The 23682-nt window shown below is 39.6% G+C and overlaps 1 protein-coding gene across 2 annotated transcripts in view; it reads left to right on the top strand.

Annotated features, from left to right (window-relative positions):
- Nucleotides 1–23006, top strand: part of LOC124113907 (spermine oxidase-like) — a 32547-nt gene extending 9541 nt beyond the window's left edge. The window contains exons 2-6 of one of the 2 annotated variants that reach the window (XM_046474395.2): nt 4385–5287; nt 10028–10078; nt 18102–18231; nt 20154–20271; nt 21624–23006. In XM_046474395.2, coding sequence (XP_046330351.2) covers nt 4385–5287; nt 10028–10078; nt 18102–18231; nt 20154–20271; nt 21624–21740 — 1319 coding nt within the window. In that variant the 3' untranslated portion in view covers nt 21741–23006. The remainder of the gene's footprint in view (nt 1–4384; nt 5288–10027; nt 10079–18101; nt 18232–20153; nt 20272–21623) is intronic. The other variant, XM_046474396.2, reaches the window with a different exon arrangement.
- Nucleotides 23007–23682: the final 676 nt, after the last annotated feature.

The following is a 23682-nucleotide window of genomic DNA, read 5'->3' as shown; positions in this document are numbered from 1 at the left end:
AGCATTTGTGTCCGTGTCAAGAGCAGCAGTCTGTGTCATCAACTATTTAGTGTACTATCCAGAACATAACTCTTACCACCATTTTTAGTAGATTTTAAGTATTTGGACTATTATTACTTTGACCGAAAAGAACTAGACTCTGGGCCAGTAACTCAGAAAGCATATGATGAAAGTCACAGCATAATCATGATATTTGATTATCATGATTAATATTAACAAATTTACTATATTGTTTGTCTACGATCTCGTTAAAATCGGATCTTAGTTCTCGCTGCCGCCACACAAAGATCTGAGGACATCCCATTACGGGTCACGTCAGACCGACCATTCGCAAACTGACCGACAAATGGAATTACTGACAAGAAGTCGACATTAGCCAATCAGAAGGCAGCTTTCTCATGCTTTACGGCACTAATTTCAAATTGGCAACAACGCTTCGAAACACGTTTTGACAAATTCTCGCTAAAAAATTTGAAACCTGAACAAAAGAACATTCTCGAATGCCTACATTGTATAGATTCAGTCGCTAAGTCCGTAACTATCGTTCAGAATACCCTGTTTTAAAGTTTTCAAGGCTGCATGATGAGAAATCACATTCCGACTGTCACTTTCATGATCTGGTAAGCGAAGCTCTGATTGGTCGGATAGGTCGGTTCTGACATGACCCCTAATGCGGTAGCGAGAACTAAGATCTGATTTTAATGAGATTGGTTTGTCTAAGTCCTTGACAGAACAATCCACACTGTTCAGAACCACCCACATGGAGGGCACATTGTAACTTTTTACAAATGTTAGCAATGCACCCATTATCTTAATGATTTTAAGAAGGCAAGGAAGAGTTTTTGTGTAGTGATGTTCACACCTCTGTTGACTTATAAAAGGGGTGAACTATATTTAGTTAACACCATCCCACGCCTCTATCATCTTTCAAGTTACAGACGAGAAATGTGTATCCGTCAGCCCCTTTGGCATTGATTGCGTGTGTAATCTTGGCTGGTATCTTGTTGTGAGACCTTCTTACAGTGTTATCTGCTGTGCAGAATGTGAGCCCCACTATCAGCATTGGGCAGCCACTCCCAGTAACTCGGTCCATGTACACTAATCAAAGGGAGCGAGAAATTCAAATTCGGACCAACTGTCCATTCAACATGAAGGAAGTTCTCTCCAGCTTTGGAGGTAGGGCTGGGACGAGTCCAAATTTACTACCCAGGTATCCACCCCCCTATTACCCGACCCTACCCAGGTACCCACTGTAGGTCTCAAGAAATACAAAATGTCCGATTGGGAATTTTGTTTTATCACCGCACTTGCAAAACGTATTTAGACACATGTATTAAACGATCTGGTCATGCATACACTGTTGACTTAAGTTATATCTTTATTCAACCATATGAAAAGTCAGAAGGAATGGGTGCATAGTCAGAAAGAAATGCGAACATTAGTGATTTGTAGTGTAACCATACAGTTCAAGATATTTTTTGTCATTAAACTAAATATCACATGACTAACCACGGGTCCGGGTAGTCCTGTGGGTACCCAGGTCCTACTCAGTACCCACCCGACCCGGGTACCCGAGTTACTCGTCCCAGCCCTAATTGGAGGTGTCATTGATTGGAAAGTTTAGTATTCATATATTGGTTAATAATATGATTAATTATACTGAATGTGTAAAGATTAATTATTACCAATGTGGACCTGCAGTTAGTCAAGTTAACATTGAATATGAACTGGGCTGATCCCTTAAATGTTTATAATTGTCTAAAGCATTCATTTGCCATATGTTTTGAATTCAAGCCTTAACATTGCTGATCCATATTTTTTTGTATCTTTGTTTGTTGTTTAATACCACACTCATCAATATGCCAGCTATATGACATCAGTCTGTAAATAATCAGGTCTGGACCAGACAATCCAGTGATTGACATCATGTCGCCTTTTATGGCAAGCATGGGTTGCTGTTCTTCCCCGGATCTTCATGGGTCTTTTGTAACTGAATGCATGAGTGAGTTAAGTGGTTTATGTCACTTTGCGAAATATTCCAGCAATAAATTGTTGGGAGACAAATTGTTGGGCTTCACAAATTCAACCTATATTGGGGATCGAACCCAGGCTTTGTAGTAACAAGCAGACCCGTGAAGATTCCGTGGTAGAATAGGTCTTCAGCAACCCATACTTGCCGTAAAAGGTGACTGTGCTTGTCGTAAATGGTGACTAACGGGATCAGGTGGTCAGGCTCGCTGACTTGGTTGATACATGCCATCGATCCCAATTGTGTGGATCGATGCTCATGATGTCAATCACTGGATTGTCTGGTCCAGACTCGATTAGTTTACAGACCGCCATCATATAGCTGGAATATTGCTGAGTGCGGCATTAAAGAACAAACAAACAAACAAAGTAACAAGCAAACACATAAACCACCCAGCAGGGTTTGAACTAAACTCAAAACCTTTGCTAGCCCTGGTTCAGGACACATACCCTTGTAATGTTACAACAATGGGGAAACTGGGAAATGTGATAATAGCCCCAGGCTGGTAAGCTTGTGTTGAGTTTTAACCCTGCCAGGCAACGCCACCGCCAGTGTTAGTGGGAAAAGGATGAAGATGGGGGTAAATATGATCAGACAGAATCACACGCTTGTCGGCATTATCCATTTTGACCAGAATTACACTCAATTTTTCCGTTAGCCTTTACACATGCTCAACCTTTGCATGACTGTGATACAGGAAATACGTAGTTTGGTGCAGGGTCTGATTTGACATTTTTTAACTTTTAACTCCTCACATCCACATGCTGCTGGCAAAGTCCACTTTTAAATGGAAGGGAAAGTACATTCACTTGTGTACATATTCCAGTATTCTAGGTGTCTTAGTGAAATCTTTAATATGAAGTAGAAAGCAAAGTTGCCATTTCATGAGATACTGACCCTACCACATTGAAGTGGATGTTTACTGTAAACTTCCCTAAAAGACTGTTAGCATGAGAACAGTGAAAATCTGTTAGTCTGCAACCTTAGCCATTAATCTATAGTTTTGTTTTTGTTTGGTCTTGTAAGCTCAGCTAATTATAGCCCTTATAATGAGACTAACATCTACTGAAGATGTTGCTAAGAATTTTGGTAAAGACTTCTGTTGGGACTAGTTCTCTTTCCAAAAATATTGTTCTTGCATGAACTTGCCCAAATTGAATTGTTTTATATAAGTTAGCACATGGTGAGAGCAGTCTGAGATTTTAGCCTATAGTTCGAAGTCCGAGTCTGATAAGATTTCTTCTGGTCTAGTGAGATCAATTTTCTCTAAAATCGACTGAAAAGTATGCCCAAATACTTGGGTTAGACTCAAATGTACTCAGCACAGTGGGGGTGACTGCCTTATAATGTGATACATGTAGTATTATGCAAAGACTAAGAGTAAAGCCAATATATTTATGAAAACTGTTTGAGGAATTTCTTTCATATTATGTAATTAGGATCAATGTGTCTAAGGTAAATCCTTTGGGATGACATTTATTTTCTATAAGCAGTCATCAACTCTAAAGCACACTAATTATTACCACGTACATGTGAACCAGTTTAAAGTTGAAGTGCACTTGAACAATACTGTAGTACACTTGTCCAATACCAGGAGAATGTGTGGATGGCTCCAGTGTTGCAGATTCCTGGCCTCCCACAGACAGACATGGAGAAACTGTAACATGTGTCTCCAGTAGATAAGAGGAGATATCACAACAGACCAGCTGGCTAGTACGCACATGCCTGCCCCCCCCCCCCCCCCCCTGGCCCCTACTTGGCTCAAATTAAGTTTGTCTGCGGTTAGACATTGCCAAGTGTTAGAGTGCATCATTATTACAGTCAAGGAGTGTAATTCTGACACGATTAAGCAGAGATTGAAATTATCTCTTGTTTGGCTAGTTCGCCTGTTGTTATAGTTATCATGGGAGCTCCTAGGATTTGAAATTGGGTGTGTTTCGTATGTTGGCATTATATAAACCTACCTGCTTTATTTCTACGTAACAAGCCTTTCTTTTCTATATCAGTTGTTAACAGCTTAACAGTATGTTATGTAATTGGAAAACCCATACCAGTGTTTGCTCATCTGATATGCTGCAATAATTTTGAACACTGCTTAAGCATATGGTTAAACCAATCAGAAAGGTTTCTGCAGAACCCCTCTTTTTGATAACCTACCTTTTCGGAGGAGTCAATTATTTAATTAGAGTATGGAAATTACTTACCATATGGTAACCATTAAGTTTTCTTTTCATTTGGTAGGACCCTGAAATATTCTGGTATGTTTGTTTTTTTATGTTATCTTGAAGAAGTTCCTGCAGTTCAGAATATTGTTTGTGTCAGCTGTTTTGTTAATAAGATCTTCCATTTTTTCAGGTGAGGATGGACACAAAGCAGAACTTGGTGCCAACTGGATCCATGGTATTGAACGGAACCCCATCTATCAGATAGCAGACCAGAACCATCTCCTCCAGCTCCGCAACAAGGACAAGAGCCTGCGTCGTAGAGACCTGTTCTACAGCGAGGGTGGGGAAATGATCAATGAGAAGATGGTCAAGGAAGTGGACTTCACCTACGGAATGCTCATCCAGCAGTGTGAAGACTACTTCCAGTCAAACATGCCCACCCCGGAGGAGAATGACAGTGTGGGTGCATTCCTGGATCGTGAGTTTCAAGAAAAGCTCAACAAATACTCCAATGGAGACAGACTTGTGCGGGAATCAATATTCAACCAGAGGACTTTATTGGAGTGCTGCATAAGTGGGTGTGACCGCTTAGAGGAAGTATCGCTGGGAGATTTTGGGTGTTACGAAGAACTCCCCGGCATCCATTACACTATTCCTCCTGGATTTGAAACTGTGCTTGAAATCCTCAAGAAAAATATCCCCAAAGAGAACATTCTCCTCAACACCCCTGTAAAGACTGTGCATTGGGACATACAGGATAAATCACGCGGGGAGGTGTGTGTCGAGTGTGAAAATGGTGAAAAGTTCTATGCAAATCATGTTATTTCCACTGTGTCGCTAGGTGTTCTAAAAGCAGCATGTGATAGGATGTTCAACCCTTCGTTGACGGAGGAAAAGCTGCATGCTATTGACAATCTAGGCTTTGGAATAGTGGACAAGGTGATTCTGGAGTTTGATAAACCCATTGTGGATGACGATGTCTTTAGGATAGAGCTTCTCTGGGATAAGTTAAGAGACCCAATGCGAGATTTACGGAAAACATGGTACCGCAAAATATATTCCTTTGAGGTGGTTCATGAAAACATTCTTGTGGGTAAGTATAAAACAGAGTGGTTTCCCTTTAGCATTCAGCTCCTGCTTTCTGCAGTGTTCAGCATTGCTTGTACCATGGTGTACTGCTGTTTCCTTTATGCTTTGCTTAATTTGGTGTATGTCAAGACAGAGGAAAGGTAAATACAGGATACACAAATACCAGTCTGCAACTTCAGCTGCAATTTTGAAGCCTGCGTCAAGAAGATCTTTTTGTCTCAGCTTATGAGTGTTCTCATTCAAACACTAAAATCTACTGAAAATGATGCCAAGAGACATGTAAAGTTCTGATAATGAAGTCAAACGTTTTTGGCAAGGATAATTAGATATTTAGGCATTAGGCCAAGCTATATCTTACTCCATTTATGTTACAGTGAGTTGTGATTATTCTATTACATAATGCTGTATTTTGCAGCAGTAGTAATTGCATCTAACTGTTAGGTGATTATACCGTTATCTATGTAGCCAAAGCCTAATTGTTGAGTACTGTAAATCTAGTTAATAAACGTTCTGTGGGTGCTAGGGAATCTGGGACTAAGATACTTCATCCCTTTTCCAAAGGGGGCAAGGATGGCCCAGCCACCAGGGCCGCAAATTGCTGTGCAGAGATGCATCTCTAAAGGCTTTCCATTGACCTGTTATTATGTGTTCAAATGCCGGTTTTCAGGTTATATCTTTGGTTTCACCAAAGAGGTAAACATGTAAAACCTGCATCAATGTGATCAACTAGAGCTTTCTTCCCACTGTACAGGGTAGATTTAACAACAAACTTGTATTTAGCCAGCAGGGCTTGTTCCTATTAAAAGTTACTGGCCCTTCTACAAACTAACTGGCCTACAACTAAATGGTGGAGGCCACGAAGAGGCCGAACCTAGGGTCGCATAGCCACCTAGCCAGACGGGCTAACAAGCGCTTTGTAATTTTGACTGGTCGCGAGCCAACGGACCAGCATTAAATTTAAATCTTCCCTTTTTGCACATCAAGATGACATGTCTGTGATATAAGTTAACTGAAATACTGTTCAAAGCAGAGTTCACTCATATGCTAAAGCCAGTGTGAAATTTCTGTCAATCTAGATAATAAAAAACTTCACTTATGACATCCTCTATGAAAGTAGAGGATTCTACTAAAATGATGAGGAAGGACAGTTTCTGGGTTTATCGCTTGCAGCACAGAATGATGAGATGGATTTATCATTTATACGCTGGATCTCATTGTATTGTCAAGTCAGTGTCGACCTCTGCCATGTGTACAGTACATCACCTGGGGTTACATGGCAGCAAAAATATGGTTTTGCCATGTTATACTAAACCATCTGTTTTGCAGATTTGCCTCACTCCTGTTTGATGATAACCACATTCTTCTCTGTTTTTCATTTTGCTTCTTACTGTTCAGTTGACTGGCTTCAGTGAAGACTTTGAGAGTGGGTTACAAATCAAAGCTCTTCATCCTCTGACGCCTCTAAAGTCATGGTCTTTCAATAAACACTTATTTGTCTCAAGTATAATCATAATTACATTAATACTTTTAGGAGTTTTCTCTTTCACTCTTTTACTGCTGTGATACAACATGTACAAAGCCACTAGTTCATTGCCATAGTCTACTAAATTTTTGTTTGGTCTCAGGGCATGGTAGTAAGCTGTAACAGCCCATATCTGAAAATTAAACACATGCTACTGTGGTAGAAACTAACAGTTTTACACCACTTGTCCTTATAATGATAACGCATAGCAAAACCCTTAAAATGGGCAAATTTCTACTAGTCCTTAGGATACCTTAACTAATGGGCAGTTTGGCAAGGACTATAGGACTGGTGCCAATTTCTAACTCTATGCTAGAATCTGCTGAAAATGTATTCACAATTATTCAGGAGGTAAGTTTGTGCGAATAGCAAATAGATTCAAAAGAGTTTTCACTACGACGAGTATATATGAGAAGCATATCTGTAGGAGCTATCCACTTAACATGATCCATAATGACATTTTTCAGTGTTGATACAGTGAACTAAACATATATTTGATGACTGTATATACTGACTCATACAACTATTTAATAATGACAGGCATGAATGACTTAGTCATGGTTTAAGATTTAAGAACAAAAATCAGACATCAACTGAGATATGTCAGTCCTGTTCATATGCTTATTCCAAATGTCAGATCTGATGATAGTTCTTATATAGATAATAAGTTATTATAATAAGCAGTAATTATCAGCAGGTGTAACCTACTAATCCAAGGACACAGTCTAGTATAATTAAATTCAGTCTGGTATTTAAGGCTTAGCCGATCTTAGCCAATGGATTAAAACTAAATAAAAAATGATGCCAAATGACAAGTTCAAGGAGGTGAGTTTTTGGTATAGCTCTATTCAGTTCTCCTTTCTAATACAATGCCGGTAGAAGGCAGTTGGCTTCTGAATATGTTTGGTGACTTATTAAAGAAATTGAAACAGAATTAATCTGATTTGCTGCCTTGCACGCTCATCTTGCTGATTTTGCACCTTGTTTTGCTCAAGTTATTCTCTTGCTATGTGAGCTGTGAGAGATTTGCTGACATCTACCATGTCACAGATCTGTGTGTATCCTGTTGTATGTGATGAGATGTTTTGTGTGACCACTGTTTCCCATCCCTCAGTCATTGTACTTATCTGTGAAGACAGACCTCGATAGGACATACGATACCCCTCTTTGTGGAGATGTGACAACCCCTCATTTCAGCTGAACTGTGGGTGAACTTTGACAGCACAATCTCTGTGAAGAATGTTCTCTTGAGCCAGACAGATGTCACCTTTCTTGAACAATTCATTTCTTTACTACCATGATGTGGAAATTTTGATTATTACAAATGAAACTTTCAAAGTAGACAAATATTCCTTCTATTGCACTCCATGTTGGGTGGAGATTCCATGGAGTTCCTTTTAGGTGTCGATACCATGGCGTTCAGAAAGGGTGTATGAAATATCCACAATTAATGACACACCTTTCATTATTTACATTCGGAACTGGCTGTGCAAGTTTGTTTCTGAGGTGAATCAATCAGATCAGCTGCTTCACTCACTCAAACAGAGAAATTTGATGCTGATTGGCTGATTGGTAAGTTCACCTGACGTGATCTGCTATGCAATCCTTGTCAGATCTTCCACCGAGAGGTATCGTATCAGAGAATAAGATTTTTATGACATTGTAGTATTTGTACCATGTTGTACATAGATAGGGATTGGTCAGCCAAATCATCCATATTCAGATCTGTTATGGACTCCCTTGATCATCTTTGATATCATATAATGTCACATGGCAAATTCAGTTTGTCACCTTTTCAGTCCTAGATGTGTCATTATTAATTCCAGAAATGTTATTTTGGAACATTCTTGTTATTGTTTTGTATGGCGAGTGATGTAGGGATCATCATGTTCATTATAAATATGCATGCCTACCACTGTGTTGGATAAACCTATGTGATTATTTCAAAGTTAAGGAGTCTGAAGTCAGTCCTGAATACTTCCTGAATTCAGTAACTGCCACAGGTCTACATGGTCTAACTTAATAATGCTAATGGATGGCTGATCAATTTTGCTTTTAGAGGTAAATGCTATATTTCTGGTGAGATATTTTTTCAGCATTATTATTTAGTCAGCTTTGAGAAAAGCGCAATTTATCATCTTTTTTAGATGCTGATTACTTATAGTCTTGATAGTCTTGATAGTCTTGATAGTTTACTAGAATTTTGAACATAAGCAATTGCCATGCATTAAACAGATGATCACTTTCGGCATATTCAAAAGAATTGCATAATGAACATCAGTATTGTCTTGATTGATAATCCAAAATATGGCAAATCAAGTTCTTTCTTTTTTTGTAAAAACAGTGTTCATTCTATCTGCATAAAATGTAGGGCTCTTTGGCGTCACAGTGATACATATAGGGTTATTTTCTGGTGTCGGGAGTTCAAGAACAAAACAGTGGCATCAGTTTTTCTTGGAACAATCTGTCAGCCGGTTTGTAAAGACGCCAGAGCTGTCATTTGCTCACAGAATTGCTGTTCGGATTCCTGATCTATGATGATCAGAATGAAAACTAAAACATATTTACCACCCCAATGTATTATGTCAATCTAACATTATCAAATCATAGAGCCAGTCAACCAGTCTGTTTCATGTGCCAGGTAATGAAATGATAGATCTACTTTTGAAGCTGTGCATTATAGCTCTTCCCAGTGAAATCTTTGGACATAATGAATGTGGCACGCAATGGGATGGAGCTTGCTTCATATGCCCAATGCTTACTTCCGATGTTAACATACTGGTATTGGCAAGTGGAGCAGATTTAATGTTTTAAGTGCAATTTATGTTTGTGATATAAATTTCCCTGTTCTGGAAACCATTCTCCTAACCATGCTAACTGTTGCATGTACTGTAGGTGATTGTTTTTGTTGTCATGCTCTGAGTCTACACATGCTGAATGAACACTGTTTAATTATATTAAAAACATTTTTCTCGTAAAATAGTTTCATTGATCACTATCATGATTAAATTTGAAATCGGTGTGTATTTATCCTGATTATTTTTAATTCAAATAAGTATAGAAACTGGATTTTAATTGTGTATATCAGGATATTGATACTTCTCATAGTCTCAGTGTCATTGTCATCCTGGTTTCTACTCTATCATGTTCCTTAATTATGATTATTATTATTATTGCGAAGCAGCAATTGGAAACAGATTTAATTGATGTTTTTCTTCTCAGAAAATGACAGCGAATTAGGACCAATAGAGACAAAGAGATTCTTTATCATGGGTATGTTGGCCATTTTAGCTTTTTGCCCAGCAACATCAGCAACCAAAGCCGCAAATTGCAAATCAACACCCTTGTTCCATTGCAAACATTCAATTTAATTCACCATCATGAGTGTCATCACAAGTTATTCATTATTCTGCATGATCGATAATTCCTGTATAGAATATTGTGATGGGTTTGATGCAGATCTGCCCAAAGAGGACATAACCAAGCTAGTCAATTTTGTCAACCAGCTCATTGTCAATAACTTGGTGCGATGCCATTGTTTGCATATTAAGACTTGTTTGCTATTCTTGAAGTAGTTCCACTAAGTATATATGTTGTTGGAAGTTTTCCATTGTGAAAGGTAAAGCAGTTGACCATTTTCACTCAAAGTCATCTCTTCTCTGGCATATGGCCATTTTAAAAATGCATTACATTCTTGAGGATAGTGTTCTCTGGACACACTTTAAATTTGTATCTATTTTTTTATTTCTTGTTAACTTGTAGTCTCAGCTGGTTTTAACTTTTAGTTCTCAGGCCAAAATCAATTATTAGATTTTCATCTAAATTTTTTAAACAGGTTTATGGAAGGCCTTTCATTTTCTTTTCATTCTTTTTTTTGTATATTTTTTTCAACAACCTGTCCAAGACATCTGTGTATATTAACAGCCATGGTTTCAGATGAAGTATGCATGTTTGTTAGGGCCATGTATATGGGGTATTTCATCATGTGGGGAAATGAGAGATTGCATGATTCCCTTCGTCTACAGGTACTTAGGAACATCAGTATGATGAGAGGAGTGTGTTTGGTTGTGAGGCGGGCAGGTTCGAAATTAAGGATGAAAGTCAAAGGGTCCTTCGCACAACCTAATACTGAATATATTTGAGATTGAGGGGGTCGCTAGATTCCAGTACTGTAGGGGCAAACCTCAAGGACCTCCTTAATTTTGGACACTAGAAATCTACTGATTACTGTATTATGGCCTGATGGTGATGTGCTTCATTATGTTTCCAGCCCTTGTTTTGCCTAGCTTCTACCCTACTGTCCTCTCATTGCACTTGCACGTGTTACAGGAACATAGAAATCACTATTGCAGAAAATGTACAAGTAAACATGCAGTGTGTGTTTCCAATAGACCCTCATGCTGTTATATAGAACCTGACATGTTGGGAACACCTCAAGTGTTGCACCTGTGTACTGCCTCGGGACATCATTGGAATGTAGACTGAAAACATGGTGGAAAAGATGTGTAAAACACCTGTAAAATATGCAAATGATACAAGACAAGTTAAGAAAATAGATAATATTGCTGAAGACACTGTTCTGGTAAGATCATGGCATGAAAATGCAAATGTCACAACGTGACATGAAAAATAATATTCTGCTTCTCAGTTGCAGTTATATATAATGAATTCTGTTTGAGTTTATTATTTTTTCATGATGGTATAAATTTTACATAATGAACTTGGAAATGAATATTATGACTGCAGCCTTTTTTATTCCAGGCCAACAAATGTGAACTAGATTTGCTTTTGTAAGCCATGTGTAGATCTAGATATTGAGATAAGATGAGCAGAAACAAGAAATATTTTCATTTTCACCTGTATCAGCTATAGAAATTCACATATAAGGACTGCTCTAAGAGCCTGAAATTCTACAAGCCCTTGGTATGTCTGCCACTAGCATGACTAGATGAACTTCTTCATCTAGTACCATTTTCTGTCCCTTAGAACAATTCATATGACAACCTTCCACTCACCCAAAGCTTTACAGGATGCACAATTTTCATCTATATTTGCACCTCAAGTCCCATGGAGTGCAAAGATATTAAAGTCAATTGAGTCGTGGCCATGCAAAGTTGCACACATGTTAAATTTTATGCATTTCTTTACTGATTCAATAAGGCATAAGCTTCACATATTATGTATATTTCATTTGTTTTTTTGACACAGTTCTTGCCTGGGACCACAATGATCATGTATGAGACACCCCCACCCCACTAATCATTACTGAGAGTCCTTAAGACTCATAATAGAAAAAAAACATGGGGATTCCGGGTCCCCAGCATTGGCCAGCAACCTATGCTGGTGGTAAGAGGCAATGTAATGGATCAGGTAGTCAGACTCAGGGACTTTGTTGATTGCATGTCATTGTACCCTGATGATGTGGATCGTTGCTCATAATATCAATCCCTGGATTGTCTGGTCCAGACTTGATTATGTACAGGCCACCATTATATGGCTGGAATATTGCTGAGTGCAGTGTTAAACAATAAACAATAGAAAGTCCAGGTAAATCCCCACCAGCTAGTCCCCCAAAAAACATTAAAGCTTGAGATATATGAAGTCTGTTATGTATGACAACATCACCTCAACAGCTGCTCTGTAAGCTGGCATAAGTTGAAGCATGTTATGTAAGCACATGCCTCAGGGCAGGTTTTAATGGTCGGAGACCCATCTAAATTCCATCTCACTTATCTGGAGCTGTAAATAGCCCTGAAACATCACATGCGTTCTTCGTGTTCTACTTCAGCACTGACTACTGTTCGTCAGATGTTATCAATATTTTACATGTTTAGTGTCTCGTAAATGTACCTTCTTTGAAGGTTGATAAATCTTCTGTAATGTTTTGGTCCTGTCAGAAGTTTATGCTCCCAGGAACAGGTATAAATCCTAAGAAATACAGTATGTCAAACACCAAACAAGTTTGACAGTGTTAATTGAGCTGCCAATTTAGGTAATGTCAGCATGTGGATTGAGGACAACAAACATGACCAGAGCTACCCATGACACCTAGGTGTTGCTAGGAGGACAGCAAACATCATCAGAGCTACCCATGACACCTAGATGTTGCCAAGAGGACAACAATCATGACCAGAGCTACCCATGACACCTAGATGTTGCCAGGACAACAATCATGACCAGAGCTACCCATGACACCTAGGTGTTGCTAGGACAACAAACTTGACCAGAGCTACCCATGACACCTAGGTGTTGCTAGGAGGACAACAAACATGGCCAGAGCTACCCATGACACCTAGATGTTGCCAGGACAACAATCATGACCAGAGCTACCCATGACACCTAGATGTTGCCAAGAGGACAACAAACATGACCAGAGCTACCCATGACACCTAGGTTTTACTATGAGGACAGCAAACACGACCAGAGCTACCCATGACACCTAGATGTTGCTAGGAGGACAACAAACATGACCAGAGCTACCCATGACACCTAGGTTTTACTATGAGGACAACAAACATGACCAGAGCTACCAATGACACCTAGGTTTTACTATGAGGACAGCAAACACGACCAGAACTACCCATGACACCTAGATGTTGCTAGGAGGACAACAAACATGACCAGAGCTACCCATGACACCTAGATGTTGCTAGGAGGACAACAAACATGACCAGAGCTACCCATGACACCTAGGTGTTGCTTGGAGGACAGCAAACATGGCCAGAGCTAGAGGAGAATAACAGTTAGATGATTGTGTCAACAGTCAACTGTTGACTTGTGGCAGTAGGAATCAGTTGAAACACTTGGTTCATCGTCCCTTTGACAATTAATGATTTGTTTGTTTGAAAAGAAATATTTGTTGAAGAAAATGCTGAGAGAAAAAAAGTTTACAACAAAAAATGGTTCACTGGACATGTCCTGGAACTGCTGCAAAAGATTTTGTTTTGCTTTTCCTTTCAGAGAAACTAGTGACATCTTTATGATAAATCCTAGCCCCTCCTTCCCCCTCCCTCAGAATATTAAATCAGCCCAAGTCAGTCTGTGTCAGGACCAGGTATTTGAAGGTTGGCGTACTGGTGGATGAGGATGTTAGTTCAGTGTGAATGTGACCTACAGGACATACCTAAAACACCTGAATGTTGTAAGAATGCCTGTCACTGATGATGGTGTCACTGATGATGGTGGGAGGACTAACCTGAGGAGACACTAACCATGAACTCACACACGTTCAGGGCTGAAGACTAAAATGGCAAGAAGTTACTCCTTACAAAATATATACTGGAATTCATTTGCCTTGACAGAATATTGCTTCCAAAGGATACTGAACATTACTTTAATGTCCACACTTGTTGTTACGTTAACAATATATTGGTTATACCGCAACCTTATTTACATATTTAACTCGTGACTATGATCAGATTGAATGAAAACATTCCCAGAGGAAAGAAACATGTTGTAGAAATCTTGTTTTTGCATGTTTGTCTGACTATGGTACCAATGAAATAATAATGCTATGACTTGATATCAATTGGTGCTGCTTGGACATGTCAGCAGAGTTAAAAGTATGGGTTTTTCAAGGCTCAATAAATTCAGGCCAGTTGATGTATGGCCTCATCTTTGCTGATCTCTAAAACTATGAGCGATTATGCTGAAATCATTCATGGGAAATTATGCTGAAACCATTCATCATGCTGAAAAACATGAAAGATAATGATGAAATAAAATGAGGCAGTTTTCTGGATATGCATTGAAATCAACATGAAATTTCAACAGTAAAGCCAATAGGATTATTCAGCAAGGCTAGGAATGCATATGTATGTACAGTGACTCACCGTGATGACTATTCAATATATGTAGATACATACTTAATGTTTCTTTGTTATTTGTTATATTATCTGTTCATTTACATGTGATCATTTCCAACATATGTTGTTCAGCAACCCATCAATTCATCTAGTTTTAGTAAGTGAGCATCTGGTTCAGAAACATGTTCTGTGCACTCGAATACATTATCTGTCATAACAATTGAAAATATTATATTTTGTTCCAATTCCTTGATCATGCTGATGCCTAGTCATGTAACAATAATTTTATTCAGTATTGAGTTCCGACCGAAGGCTTGCATTATGAATTATTGCTGTTTTGCATGATACAAACAGATTTTTATCATTTGTTTTGTATTTTTACCCTGAGCTCGACTTCAATATTCTATGACTGTTAGATACATATTGAAAACCTTTTTCTTCTGATGACCTGCATTTCTATGAAATTTGAGTCCAGCTTAAATTATTCTTGTCCACAATCCTAAAAGCCTAGAGCTGATAAACAGGATATAGCATTATTGTACTGCAGGTTCTTTCTTGGTCATTTCCGCTTTGTTGTTCAGAGAGCTCTGCTTAATGACTGCTATAGCATGTTTTCCAGACCTGGTCATACTTCAGTGAACAGGAGCATTAATCTGCCATACTGAAGCATTGAACTAATTGCAGGTAGACATGAACCTTGTGGTTGTGAAGGGGCACTGTTCACTGGCAACTAACTGTGTGACATTGAACTGACTGCAGGTGGACATAAACCTGGTGGTTGATTAGGGGCACTGTTCACTGGCAACTAACTGTGTGACAGAACTGGTGGTTGTGTAGGGGCACTGTTCACTGGCAACTAACTGTGTGACAGAACTGGTGGTTGTGAAGGGGCACTGTTCACTGGCAACTAACTGTGTGACAGAACTGGTGGTTGTGTAGGGGCACTGTTCACTGGCAACTTACTGTGTGACATTGATCTGACTGCAGGTGGACATGAACCTGGTGGTTGTGTAGGGACACTGTTCACTGGCAACTAACTGTGACATTGAACTGACTGCAGGTGGACATAAACCTGGTGGTTGTGAAGGGGCACTGTTCACTGGCAACTAACTGTGTGACATTGAACTGACTGCAGGTGGACATGAACCTGGTGGTTGTGCAGGGGCACTGTTCACTGGCAACTAACTGTGTGACATTGAACTGACTACAGGTGGACATGAACCTGGTGGTTGTGCAGGGGCACTGTTCACTGGCAACTTACTGTGTGACATTGAACTGACTGCAGGTGGACATGAACCTGGTGGTTGTGCAGGGGCACTGTTCACTGGCAACTAACTGTGTGACATTGAACTGACTGCAGATGGACATGAACCTGGGGGTTGTGCAGGGGCACTGTTCACTGGCAACTTGCTGTGTGACATTGAACTGACTGCAGGTGGACATGAACCTGGTGGTTGTGTAGGGACACTGTTCACTGGCAACTAACTGTGTGACAGAACTGGTGGTTGTGTAGGGGCACTGTTCACTGGCAACTAACTGTGTGACAGAACTGGTGGTTGTGTAGGGGCACTGTTCACTGGCAACTAACTGTGTGACAGAACTGGTGGTTGTGTTGGGGCACTGTTCACTGGCAACTTGCTGTGTGACATTGAACTGACTGCAGGTGGACATGAACCTGGTGGTTGTGTAGGGACACTGTTCACTGGCAACTTACTGTGTGACAGAACTGGTGGTTGTGAAGGGGCACTGTTCACTGGCAACTAAGCGTGTGACATTGAACTGACTGCAGGTGGACACTGGCAACTAAGTGTGTGACATTGAACTGACTGCAGGTGGACACTGGCAACTAAGTGTTTGACATTGAACTGACTGCAGGTGGACATGAACCTGGTGGTTGTGTAGGGACACTGTTCACTGGCAACTTTCTCTAGAACAATTCTACTTACTTTGGAAAACATAATGCTGCATGATTTCAGTATACAAATGTGCCTTATGTTCCATCCCTGTATGTTGAACATCATTGCAGACCATGAAAGGTCCTCTTGCATACATGCATGTTATAGTATTAACAAGTACATGAAGACACAAGTATTCTCTCAGTCAAGTTTGCATGGCTTGCATGAAAGTCATATTTGCTCTACTTATCCCATGCTTTCTTCAAATAACCAGCAAAGAAAAATAGACATTACCCAGTAGCCCAAAGCTAGTAACATTCTGTTTTGTCCAGAAAGCTTAGCTATTAATCATCCATAATAGATCATAAGACTGATTATGTTGTTTGATGTCGGATGTCATTCCAGCTGCCCCTTGCCTGATCCAAATAGTCTATTAGATAGCAGAGTGTTTACATGGCAAATCTTTTATGTGAGAGTTTAGTTTAATGTCGCTTGGAACAGTATTCCAGTTATATCACAATGTGTCAACTTAACATGTGAGGAAAGTCCGAAGTGATACAGGTCTCAGATGTTTACCACTTTTATGAAACCCACAAGCACAGGTATGGTGCTGACAAACTTGGAACATGATCAGAGCAAACCGTGATTCAATCCCACAATCATAGGTTTCAAGGAATGCAACCCCTGCACGGGGAGTTGTGGTACTTTGGACAAGTGGGCCATCCATGCCCCCAAATAGTGATGAAACACTGTAAATCGTGAATTAAATGCAAAAATGCGAGTGGTCTTTGCTCGCATTAATAAACATCACATTTATATCAACAAAAAGACATTTTGGTCAGCAGAAATACAAACTTAGACATACGCTAAAAACAAACAACTATGTATACCACATCACTGTTTGCTGAGCAGCACATGTAACAAGTATATAAACAATGTCATTCAAACACTAATTACATCCTGTGAATTGTCACGGCTGGGGTCAAGACAAGAGTTCTACTCACTTATGTCATCACTGATCACACCTGCAAGTCCAGACAGACTCAACACGGTGTCTTTGTTCTTTGCGACTGCGTAAAAGGCCAACACGAGCCAGTGTGCATGGATGTGCTTCATCACACACAAATCTTAGATCTTTGAACTTCCTTAATGCCAGTTAACAGAATAAACTCAAAAAGTATCTGTTGTTTTTAGGAAAACATGATGTATTGTTTTAGCGTAAGTACTCTACTGAGCGCTAATAAGCGGTGCTATATTGTGTGTGATTGGATTAAGATCAGGTTGGATTAAGGTGAAGATTCTCCTGTAAACCTGACTGAAGACATTTTCTTAATATATACATGTAAATCCACTGATTCTTGATAGGAGGGCGGTTTCTCATTCATATTGAGTGGCATTTTTGGCTAGGGGCCAGCAGTCGCTTTCTTTTGGAGACGCATTAATTTTACTATTAACAGTATTCCGAATACATGTTGGAACATAGTGCATTTATTGTAGCATTGAAAATGAATCTTGGAACAGGACTGATCATGTTTCTTGCCTGTAAACACTGTTTGAGAAGTGTCGGTATGTTTATGATGGCATGTATGGTTCCAGGCTGGCTCTCCGGGAAGGAGGCACTCTTCATGGAATCCCTTACCGAGGAGGAGATCGGGGAAGACTGTGTCAGTGTCCTGAAAAAGTTCCTCAAGAAAGATGACATTCCACCACCCAAGCGAGTACTCAGGTGAGTAGCCACTGGTGACACAATCTGATTATGACTAGTACATTGATGGGTACACGCAGGGGTCCGGAAAATTTAAAATCCCAATCGGACATTTGCATTTAGGCCACGCCCCCTTCAAATAGCGTATTTTAGGACGACTTTTCACACACATTAAAAGTTGTTACGTATTCATAATATGATGAATTATGAATTGTTTCAATTTAAATTGTTTAATTCACCGGACAATTAATAACAAATAATATCATTTTAGATAACCATGGAAAACATACGTTTGTTTCTGTTATAATAACGATCTGTTAACGTAGTGAATGGTCTAATTAATATTCATGAGTTATATTCATGAGTCTGCTCAAGTGTACGCGTTGTAACATTTGGATCGAGACTATTATCCCATATTTGGTTATCACGTGACCTAACGGGAAAAGGTTTTTTTTAAGCTAAAAATTATTTAAAAACAAGACAGATAATATAATCACAAATACTAAAATATCGTTGATAGCAATAGTTATTTGAATACTTTTTTCATCTGTACTTAATTATTGACCATAAAAAAATGATATCGATCGTCACAGAAAGCAAAATGGCGGTCAGTCAATATTCAATATACGACTAGCTACTGAAAACAATAAAATCTGCAAATCCTCATTGTATGTCAACCAAGTGAAAGTCGTTAGCCACGACTTACAAATGATCGTCCAGACTTTGAGGGTTTGGCAGATCCGCTCGACTGATCTGCATCGGTCGACTGGCTGTCGTCACGCTTTCGCTTGTCTGAGGTTACGTATCGAAGCATTGTGAGGATAATGAGGTACATCAATGATGCAAGGTATTTATGTACAGTTGTAAACACCTTTCACTCAAATTAACAAGATGTTCTCAGTAATTAATCCTCGATTAATCAGTGTCAACTCAGTTTATTGCCTATTACAGTGATTGACCGATTGGACTATCATGTAGGTACGATGTATTTACAGCACCATAACAAACAAAGCTTGTCAGTGTAGATAATCTTCATTGTGTTACAACTGCAGACAGAAACTGCTCAGTCCTAACTGTTGATCATGTCCGGTCAAAGTTTAAGAATGTCCGGACAATACTTTTTAAAATGTCCGGACAGAAACATTTCAATGTCCGGTAAGCAATATTTTAATATTGGATGTTCATTGGTTCCAATTAAGCAGGAACGCCAAGAGGCCCTTGTCAGAACTGGTGTTCAAAATTACAAAGTGTTCAGGGGTCCTTGAGGTCTTTATGGTGTTTGAATCAAGGGACCCTAAATCTCTTAACGTATGGTTTATGATCAGCACCCCTTGACTTTAAAGCTACATTTCCAACACTGCTAGGCTCCATTTGGCTTTCTGCTGAATTTTGCTGCAACACATACTATAACCCATTGATCATGTGTTTTCAACTAAAAATAATTAATTTGCAAATTGCTTTTTGGATTATTTGCATTCATTGAGGATTTATATGTTAAATTGTGATTACCAAATGCACCTTTCCTTTTCTGAAAGAAATATCTGCTCTCAAGACCACTTGACATTTTTGGTTCATTTCTAAAAACTGCATGCTGGCAATATTAGAGGATTTAAACCTGAAAATTTAGATGGGGAGTTCAGTCTGCTCTTTCTCATTACTCCATCCCTGTTTTTTATTTTTTCCCAGAACGCTCGTCAACTTTTAATTACTACACCCGAAAATAACATCAAATCATTATAAATGCTCATGTTTACTGCCATTAAAGAAGATTACTTTGTGTTATCGAACACTATTGCTAACTTTGAATGTAGGAAGCCGGTCATTAAGAATGTAAATGTTTATTGATATTGCTAAAATGAATTGCTTAGAGCCAAATTATGTGAGTTTTGATACAACATAGAACAGATTGAAAGCATGTAGAATTATTGTTCATCTTTTGTCAGAACGAGGTGGGGCAACAATCCATTTACTCGTGGCTCCTACAGCTTTGTAGCTGTCGGTTCCTCTCAGAGCGACCTGTATGCTCTCATGGAGCCACTACAAGCCCCAGGCATGGAAAAGGTATGTTCTTGTTTGTAGTCAGTGAATGTTTTGCGCCACAGCAGGGGTAGACAACCTTGGTCACATCCAATTAGTCTGCGGGTCAATTCAGGCTAGTGGTTTATGTAAGGTAGCAAGATTTTTGTTGAAAAAAAATAGTCCCTTTGGATTTTCACTTGTCTCGGATTAACGGACGAGGGGTTGTGTCTATCCCTGCACAGTCAGCAATTCTCCTGGGCCTGTTCCACAAAGCAATATTAGCGCTAAGATGATCGTTAATCAAATACTTTAACATTGATACGACAGTTGTAGCACTACAATTGCTTTGTGGAACGGGGCCCTGATGTATACATATGTTTGTTGTGAGTGAAGGATTCTTTTGCCGCGGTCCGCACGTTCCTGCTATATCACAGCAGCCTGTATGTAATCAACACTGGGCCATGCAATGCAGGGCCCACTTGCACAAGGCGATCTTAGTACTAAGACTACTGTAAGCCTATGTTAAAGTATGGGAGTTACAATCATCTTAGCGCTAAGATCGCTTTGTGCAAGTGGGTCCAGGTGTTGATAACATGAATTGACCCATGATGTAAAGCTGTGATAACACGTAATCAGTTAGGCTACACGTTTGACCACCTGATCATTGGTATCATTTTGTTTTGACAAGCATGGAGTATTTTGACCCAGTCTGCCACTCTTATGCTGAGCTCACTGCTGCAGTCCTAGGTTTATCCTCAATTATCCAGTGTGTCATTGCTCAATCATATCAAATACCTTGGAGCCATTCACTACCACAGCTTTGTTTCAAAAGTGACCTCCTCCTATCTCTGACCACAGAATTTTCCCCAGACTAACATCTTGTCTCCAAAATGAACATATCTTACAGAGAAACACAGTTGTAAATAGTCTTTAGAAAAATATAATAAAAAGGAGCCCAGAAACTCTTCATTTGATACTGCAGTAATCTAGACTTGCCCACTATTATAGACTTGCATTTGCTTTATTGGATATGTTTGTTTCAGGCTCTGTATGACAGACTAAATTTTCCCTTCTATTGATAGTAATTTAAAAGTAATAGACAGCTATATTTAGTTTCATGTCAAATAAATCTCAAAATGAGACTATGGAGGCAAATGAGATGTGATACAATGGATGCAGATTTCTGTGATCAACTTTTTAGTTTCTTGTAAAGGTAGGGCTAAACACCATTTATATTTAAAAGGAGACCCAGATATTCAGAACCTGTGGAGACTCTAGACTTGCTTTTTATAAGTTGTAGCATTATAGTAAAGGCTAAGCAGAAGGGAGAGTAATATGGTTCAGGGACTGTGTGACAGACTGTCATGTTTAACACTGAATCCTGCTTTTTTCAGCCCCAGGTGATGTTTGCAGGGGAGGCAACTCACCCCTCATTCTACTCCACAACACATGGCGCTCTACTAACCGGATACCGAGAAGCACAGCGAGTCATCAAGATGTACACCCAGTGAACGCCATCATCGTCAAGCTTCATCGTCCGCAAGCATCCCCGTGATCGCAACCCCGTGATGAGGACACGATCTTTCACTTTTGATGTCATGTCATGTGATAATCATTGAGGCTGGTATTGAATGCTTCTAGATCTCCATCACCCATCAGCATCTATGTATTGGCTTCATCCAACTCATCTTTGCAGACGCTGGAGTTGATGAGTTATATGATGACGGCAATCTGTTCATGTATGTGGTTCGACTCCGACAGTCTTAGTTCCCTTAAGTTTCATGTATGCTTACCAATGTTTGAAATTAGGCATTGAAAGTCAAGGGATCCTTGGCATAACCATAACGCAAGAAGTTGAAGATTTAAGGGTCTCTGGGTTCAAATATCGTGGAAAGACCTCAAGGAACTCAGGATCTTCCTTAACTTTGAATACTGCTTATTTGAATTTGCATTACTCCTGTTGGATGTGACTCATATTATATTTTGGGAGCACGGGTTCCCCTTTCTTCTGAGGTGCTTCAAGAGTAGTATCCTTCAGCACAGAACCTATGATCGTGGGTTCGAATCCCGCTTCACCTAGATTGTGTTTCTAGGTTTGTAATCACCATACCAGTGCTTGGGGTTTCACCAAATTGGTCAATGTCTGAGACCTGTACCACTTCGGTCTTTCCTCCCACATTAAGCTGACATGCCATGATATAACTGGAATACTGTTCAAACCCAACTCGCTCACTCACTCTTAGTATTGACTGCTGTTGTTACTTGTCCATATTTGGTCAGACCAGTATATGCTTGAGAAGTAATAGTAAGACTCAATATTATATATGAGTGACAGTTTAGATGACCAGATAGAAATATTGCTACCTCACAGACAAAAATTTGAACATCTTGAGTCAAATAATTCCAATCTGAAGTTCTAAACTTAGACCATAGTTTCTGACAGTGGACCTTCCGTCCTTGCTCATGTGAAACATCATTGATCATGTGGTTTCTACATGTTCATAATATTTCCCCATTTCCCCCTTGTCCACAAACAAGCCTATGACTATTTTTAGTGAGACCATTTATAAAGGTCTTACTAATTATGTCATTGGTCTGAGATCTTTGATCAGTTGGTGTGGGGAGTGGCACACAGCTGGCCTAGTAGTTTGTGTTGCCACAGTTCACTCAGTGCATCCCCCAGGGTGCCGGAAACCTTACATGTGAGTTCAAATCTTAGATTCCCCCGGATTATTATTTTTGGTTTGCCAGCACCAAACACATCCCATGATCATGGGCAGGGGTGACAATATATGCAGGGGCGAATTTTAGTGACCACGAATTTGTGAAAACCTGATGGCTTCCCCCATTAACACCCCCAATTTGGACCATTGCAAATAAGTATCCATTCTCATCCCTGATAATGGTAACATGTCAGTCCTCCCACATCAAGCTGACATGTTGGGGTGGTCGGGTAGCATTGTGGTTAAAGCGTTCGCTTGTCACGCTGAAGACCCGGGTTCGATTCCCGACTTGGGTACAATGTGTGAAGCCCATTTCTGGTGTCCCCCGCCGTGATATTGCTGGAATATTGCTAAAAGTGTCGTAAAATCAAACTCACTCATTCACACAAGCTGACATGCGGTTATATAACTGAAATACTGTTGAAAGCAGTATTAAACCAAAGCCTCTCTGTCACTCATTTTCACACTCACTGTCTTTTATCACTGTTGAAAACTGGCCTGGCCGTTAGTCAAGAGGTGCAGCATTAACAACAACACTGTGGTATTATTCAGCATGTCTAGATTCGTCACGCTATGTGTGTATGACTAGACTCACCCTAAACCATGCATTGAGTTTTGTCATGTGTACATTTTACCCACATATTTTTAACTTATATACTGATATAGTGATCCAAGTGATTAAGCAGAATTATGTTTCAATAATAGAAATTCTTTTCTTAAGATTGTGTAG

This window comes from Haliotis rufescens, unplaced genomic scaffold (assembly GCF_023055435.1).
Source record: "Haliotis rufescens isolate VD_foot unplaced genomic scaffold, xgHalRufe1.0.p SCAF_12, whole genome shotgun sequence".
Classification (NCBI taxonomy): domain Eukaryota; kingdom Metazoa; phylum Mollusca; class Gastropoda; order Lepetellida; family Haliotidae; genus Haliotis; species Haliotis rufescens.
The sequence above is the reverse complement of the archived record's forward strand: the minus strand, read 5'-3'. Positions and strand labels throughout refer to the sequence as shown.